Genomic DNA, 7,092 nt, shown 5'->3' with positions numbered 1-7,092 from the left:
CCCTCGTCACTTCTCGTTCAGGGGGTGACTGACCTAGAGATCCTGAAGTCGATGGTGTGACGAGAAGCTCTGGCTCTCACGACAGATTTGGGGTTACATAAAATCACAGCCACGACTAACTGTTTAGAGGTGGGGATAAAATTGAAGACTGTTGATATGAACTACTATGTTCACGTAATTCTTGTGATTAGGAAGCGGGCAAAAAATTCAGGAGATTTCATTTATTCATGAGGACGGAGCTTTAAAAATGGAAGCTCACGTGATAATACGCTCCGTCCTCCGGTTGCAGGTTGGTCGCCGTGTCTACTGACAGAATTATCCGTTGGGCTTTCTATACTTTACAACATCTTGAGTTAATAAAGTTCCAACATTCCGCTGAAAAAGTGAACCTGATCCACAATTCAGACTCCAGATTTCCATTTTAAATAGAGTTAAGATGTATTAGTCACTTCAGAAACATGAGGAAGAAAAGAACATAATTGCAATGTCATTAGCCTTTGATTATCTAAGAATAAAAACTACATTATCTACACTAGAAGGGCCATTTTAGTTAACAATATTCCCCTAATGAGATCACAGAGAGTCACTTAGGAAAGGAGTATGTGTTATAATGGTGCAAATCAAACATCTGGAGAAGTCCTGCAATATGAAATATACGCTTAGTAACCAAAGAACGAAAGAATCATCGTGACTTTATTCGTTTCTTCTTGGAGGCATCAAATGTGTGTTTATTTACCCACGAGTACACCCCTACGCATTATTCACTGTTCTAAGGTGGCATAGGCAGATCTACTGCGGAGATCATGCCCCACCGGTCAATTTGCAAAAATATAACCATACCTTTCACACATGCCACCTAATATTTGGGTGAAATAGGCAAGGAAATGAGAAATAAACACCACTCAGCTCAGATTTATTTTGGATGTTTTCTTATACATCTTCTACTATCTACTACTACTTATGAAAGCGCGAGTTTGGTGAATCCAAATGATCTGAGCGATCCAACCATCTATACCCAACGTCTCACGTTGCTTCAATGATGTATTCATCACATCATCAATAATTTGGAAATGCGTTAATTGCATTAATTGAAATTGGAAACAACATTAGTTGCACTGAAAGCAATTAATCTTGGAATCAACATCAGTTGTAGTTAATCTAGGAAATAATATTACCGTCAAACTGGTCGTGCCTTGCATGTATACGATTACTTTTTTTTTGAAGCTCATGAGCACGATTACTAACACTCCTTCAAGTAAGACACATGGGCACATTTCTACAATAAAATTTCAAGACCTTTAAAACCTTTAAATGTATATGGCATATGGCTCTCAGATTTGTCAAGGTCCACATTCAATTTTTTTTCCTCACCCTAACCTCAGCATCGATCAGTCACCAAAATATATTCTTCGTAATCTAGAAAAGTTATAGGAAAGCTTCATTTGGTCCTTATCCTTGGTCGGCATTTGTACTTACCAGTCTCCAAAATGAAATCTTATCATGTTCTCGGTATAAAGATCATTCTACATATTTTTCAAGAACACCACATTCTACATTTTTCATGAGTGGGATCCATAATGATCCAAGGTTCCCTTTGTTCATTCTTCTACGGTGTATTTGTAAGAGCCTATCATTACAATGATCAAACTGATCAATTCTCTGCAGTGAATCAGCTAGTAGTAAAAACTAATTTAACAGGACCATCTTTCATATAATGAACATGCACAGAAACCAACCCTAAACCACATTATCCATGCAAGCAATGCGGGCATACACCTACACACTCACTTACCTTGTCAATCACAATGCATCCCGCACGTCGCCTAGCTCACGACGGTGCCCACGCTGAGGCGAAAACAACGTTGTGCCCCTTCCACGTGAGCATGAGGTCGTCGTCCTCCCGCTTCATCCCCCACCCGGCCGCGTGCTCGTTCAACATTGTCCTTATCTCCCCGGCCGCCTCCTCGCCGAACGCCACCGCCCGGAACCCCGCGCCGCGCATCCTTTGCCCCCACCTCGCCCGGTCCTCCTGCCGCTCCACCCTGTCCACCCCTTCCTGCGCCAGAACGTTCTCCACCTTCCACCCGACCTCCGCCTCGTACCACCGCCGCTGCTCGCTCCCCTTGGGCAGGAAGGTGTCCACGGCGTCGTACGGGATCCACAGGAAGTTGAACGCCGCCCGGAGCCTCCCCACCACGTCCCCCGCCGTGAAGTCGGCATCCTCTTCGGCCACGACGACCAGCGTTGGGTCGAGGGTTCGGATGGACTTGAGGAGCATGGTCCGGAGCGAGACCGACTGTGTCAGGCTCACCGACCCGGCCGTCTCGTCGGGCACGGTGTGCAGCAGCATGTGGCAGTTGACGATGAGCGCCTCGGTGCCGTCCGAGACCAGCTGCTGCACCCGGAGCTGGTCGACTAAGGAAGTCAAGGCGTCGGCCGGCGAGGTGGGCACCATCCGGAAGTCCATTGTCACGTTGCGGGATCGCGCGAAGTTGACAAGCTTCGCGCCGAGCTCGTCGTAGGACATGTCGAGCGCCGGCGGTGGCCCGCTGCACCCGACATCAGCGACGGTGAGCCGGAGTATCGGGGGCCCCTCGGCGCGGCTGGCGAGCATGTCGATGAGGGTCGGCATCTGCATGCAGTGCGTCGTGCTGAGGTCGACGACGTGCACGACGGAGAAGCCCTCCACGGCCTCAAGGATGGCGTGGTTGGCGGCCATGTAGCCGAACCGGTGCCACGGCGTGAGGTCGACGAAGCTGGCGAGCTCGACGGCCGTGAAGCGGTGCAGGTGGAGCGCGGCCGACTCGACCGCGGCGGCCACGGCCGCGGTCACCGCCTTGCAGGCCCCCGTCCTGGAAGCGCGCGCGACGAGCGCGCAGAGGAACGCCGCGGTGAGCCGCTGGTTGGAGTCCCCGTCGGCGGGGGCGATGTTGTTGAGCACCCAGAGGATCTGCTGCGTGAGCGTGGCGTCGTTGGCCTCGATGGCGTTGGCGCAGTGCACCAGAAGCTGCTCCATGCAGCCGGCGCTGTTGAGGTTCCCCAGGGAGATCTTGGAGGAGGGCGGCAGCGTCGGGAACAAGCTCCCGGCAGCCGGCCACGGGCGTGCCCTCGGCGCGCCGACGTCAAGGAAGAGCCCTAGCCCTAGCCCGTGGTGCCCATTAGGGTAGAGAGGCGGTGCAGTCACTGCAGCATGGGTGAACTGCATCATGTAGGGGGGTCGCGAGGTGGGTGGAATGGAAGGCAACAAATTTGCGGCGCTGCGGCGATGATTAGAAAAGAGCAAAGAGGCAGAGCTAGTACACGTCCAGCAGTTTGAGGAGCGGATTTGGTGCTTGTACAAGGCATATATAGAGGGCCGTGCACTCGCTCGCCCGAATCGGAGATACAACCTACAGCTACATACACGTGCTTTCCCTATGCCAATAGAACTTTGGGAACGCGTATCAAAGGGGAAACCGAGGGAGACGGAGAATGGAGAGAGCTTGATTGATTCATCAAGTACGTACGTACAGGGAATATTTCAGTCGAGGGATTTGTATTTAGCTAGCTGGCTAGAAACCATCTGGAGCTGGAAGAAAGGGCAGGGAAATTAAAATCTGTGTTCCATGTATGTACCATGAAACAGGATCGAGATCTAACAGCACTATTTTATGCAACTAGCTAGAAGGAATCGACAGGGTGATTAATAAGCACATGTACGTAGTACATGCATGCTTGATATCGATCGACTAGCTAGCAGCTCCGCTGGTATTTGAATCCAAGAGTGAAAGCTGGGGGGAATTGTGCTTGTGGGTCTGTAGTAGTAACTTGTAAGCTGGAGGAGAAACAGGTGCGCGAGAGATCGAGAAGAAGGGGAGGGGAAAGCAGGAGGAAGGTTTACCGGTCACAACTCAAGGTCCATAATTGTAGACGGAATTTTGTGGTCGTTTGTTGGATTGTTGTGGATGGGCACAGCCTTATAGAGTGCTATTAGTCTACTGCAATTATCAGGATAGCACCATGTTACAATAGTTTAATAGTAATAGCTTAGGTAGTACTCCCTTTGTTCAAAAATGCGAGTATAAGACATACTCCCTCCGGTCATTTTTACTCTGCATATTAGAATTCTCTGAAGTCAAACTTCACAAAGTTTGACCGTATTTATATGAAAAAATATCAACATTTGCCATGCTAAAGTTATACAATATGAAACTTTAAGTCATGACACATCTATTGATATTGATTTCAGATTGTGAATGTTGGTACTTTTTTCTATAAAGTTGATCAAACTTTACGAGGCTTGACTTCAGTCAAATCTTATATGCGAACTAAAAAGGACCGGAGGGAGTATATTTTTGAATCTGATATATATAAGCACGTTTTAGTCTGTTTGTTGGCTCATTCATTCCGTATATAAATCTATATTAAAATATTCAAAACATCTAATATTTATGAAGGGAGGAAGGGAGGAAGTACTTCCTCCGTTTTTATTTACTCTGCATATTAAGTTTGACTGAAGTTAAACTTCATAAAGTTTGACCATATTTATAAAAAAAATTATGAATATTTACAATAACGAATCTATATGATAGGAAAGTATATTCAATATGAATCAAACAGTATTGATTTGTTATTGTATATGTTAATACTTCGGTCTATAAACTTTATCAAAGTTAACAAGGTTTGACTTTGACCAAAACTAATATGCGAAGTAAATAAAAACGGAGGGAGTAGTGTTGTCACCTGGTAAATATCACGTACTCCCTCCGTCCAAAATTACTTGTCGCAGAAATAAATAAAAATAAATGTATCTAGAACTAAAATACATATCGATACATCAATTTCTCTGACAAGCATTTCGGGACAGAGTGAGTACTTTGACAATTACCTACTAACAAAATAGGAAATTATCAAATAATATTAGAGCAACTCCAATGGGGCGTCCCATTTCGTCCGCCGCAGTCTGTTTGGGTCGACGCGGACAAAAGAGGAGGCCCAACACACTGACCCAAACCCAAATCAAGTCCGCTAATTTGCGCCCCAAATGTGCCGGCGCGGACGAACAGACGCCACACTCGCCTTCTCGGTGTCCGTCACATCCCCACCTGACGGTCGTCCAACTGCCCGTGGCCTTCCTGGTCAGTTTAATTTATGATCTTGGCCCACGCGCCAGTGACGGCGGTCATCCTTTTTTAAGCCGACCATGCGGCGGGGCCGTCATCATCCACTTCCAGCTAGCCCCTGTCCCCATCTAGCCACATTCTGCTTCTCCGTCGCCGGCAAATCCTAGCCACCCCAGCGCAACCAGATGGGGCTCTTCTCCGGCGCCGGCAGCAGCAAGGCCAAGGGCAAGGCCCCGCCATTCTTTTTCCCTTGGAGTTTCTCCCGCCTTTACCGGCGCCAGCTCGCTGGCCGAGGCAGCGCGTCAACGTGCCAGTGCACCAGGCGGAGTGGCACTGAGGACGCTGCCGCCGCCTAGGGCAGCGCACCGCCTCGTAGTTTAGTTTGTTTTTAATTTTCATTAATGCAAATGTGGACGCATGGACTTTCGCCAGCCTTCGTGGGTGGCTTTAATGTTTAATTAATGTTGTTTTTATTTTAAAAATGCATGTATTCTTTTTTTTTCTCGTGCCGTCAAAATGAATCGGGTCAACGTTGGGTGCATGCACCGACCCAAACACGAAAGCGAATGTTTATGTCCGCTTGACCGACTCAAACAGACAAAAAACAAATAAAATCAGTGTCAGTTTAGGTCGGCTGTTGAAGTTGCTCTATGGCGAGAGGGCGGAGAGCGCGCGCTCACGGGCCATGGCATGATGAAATGATTTCGTCAGTTTGGAACCAGGTCCCGCATGGGACGAGGCAGCGCTAGTAATTACAGGGTCCATTCTATTTAATATTCCCATTGTTTACGAGCAGAAAGCGACTCTTTGTTTGGATTTAAACTTACACGTCCAAGCTTGGCAAAACAATCCGACCAAATAATTCTGTAGGCCAGGATGCCACTGATATTTTTGTTTTCAGAGACAGGATGCTACTGATATGTGTAGACCCAACCGCACTGATTTTTTAAAAAGAATTTTTTTCAGTTCCCCAACGGCACTGATATTTGACAGTTGTGTCTTCATGTATAGTTCCACTCTAAGTATCCCGTCAGTTTCCCCGAAAAAAAAGTATTTGTTTAGTTCTTGTGAGGATATATACGATGACCCTAAGAGCATTTTCAGCTGTTCAGCCTTCCAGGACGTCAAAAAAGAGCGGTCTGGGGACGAACCGGCGCTAGATCGGTCCCTGGGGGCGACGTAGCTCCCAGCCATGCCCCTAGACGCCCCTCAATCCGCGGCAAATTTAAACGTAGTCATTCCCGCTCATAAAATAGACGCCACAAATCCGGCGATCATGCGGCCACAGTTCCGCGATCGAATGAAAAGTTCGGCGTTCAAAAAGAAAGGGCGCGCGTGCAGGGCATCAGACGATGAGGTCGATCTCCGGTGTAGGCGGAGTCGGCGTGCGCGGGCTTGGCGGGCTCGGAGCTTATTTTGTGTTGGGCGACGTCGGCGTGGCTTCTGTGCTGGGCGGCGTCGGCGTGGCTTCTGTGTTGCGGGGAGTCGTAGAGGCATCACCGCTCGGGCTTGGCGGCGGCGTGGGCGTGGGAGTTGGCGGCACCGTCGACGGCAGCTGGTTCAGGATGAGACCACGCTCCGCCAAGTACCACGCCTTGACCGTCTCGTCATTGCTCTGGAGCATGTCCGCCCCGCCCAGCAGGAAAGCCAGGTCGGTGTTCCTCTTCTTCGCGGCGACGTTGGTCCGAAGTAGGTCGAGCTTGACGGCGCTGCTCGTCATCAACGCCGACCACCACGCCTCGGTCTTCTCTTCACGCAGGACGACCCGGGCCTGTGCGTCGGCGAGGCAATGCTCGATGGACTACTGCACCCGCGCGGTAGCCGCGTCGACGTGTTTCACCTTCTTGGCCCCTTTGTTGCCGTCCGGCCGCCCCTCTGACACGCCCGGCGTCGGCGCGTCCGGCTTGTAGGTCTTCTTGGCCTTGTCGAGGGTGCGCCGGACTTCCGCCCACTTCTCGCACTTGTCAATGCGCTTGTAAACGTGGAGGTA

General features: G+C 49.4%; 1 protein-coding gene across 1 annotated transcript; it reads right to left on the bottom strand.

Moving 5' to 3' along the window:
• Window positions 1–1,485: 1,485 nt before the first annotated feature.
• On the bottom strand, window positions 1,486–3,903 carry LOC119354040 (scarecrow-like protein 32). Its single transcript, XM_037620745.1, has one exon. The coding sequence runs from the start codon at window positions 3,206–3,208 to the stop codon at window positions 1,829–1,831; it is 1,380 nt and encodes a 459-aa protein (XP_037476642.1). The 5' UTR covers window positions 3,209–3,903; the 3' UTR covers window positions 1,486–1,828.
• Between the last annotated feature and the right edge of the window lie 3,189 nt (window positions 3,904–7,092).

This window comes from Triticum dicoccoides, chromosome 2A (genome assembly GCF_002162155.2).
Source record: "Triticum dicoccoides isolate Atlit2015 ecotype Zavitan chromosome 2A, WEW_v2.0, whole genome shotgun sequence".
Lineage (NCBI taxonomy): Eukaryota > Viridiplantae > Streptophyta > Magnoliopsida > Poales > Poaceae > Triticum > Triticum dicoccoides.
Note: the sequence above shows the minus strand (reverse complement) of the source record. Positions and strands in the feature narration are given on the sequence as shown.

Bases quoted from the DNA above. Each gene is read 5' to 3' on its own strand.
- LOC119354040 (XM_037620745.1), bottom strand. From the start codon at position 3,208: ATGATGCAGTTCACCCATGCTGCAGTGACTGCACCGCCTCTCTACCCT.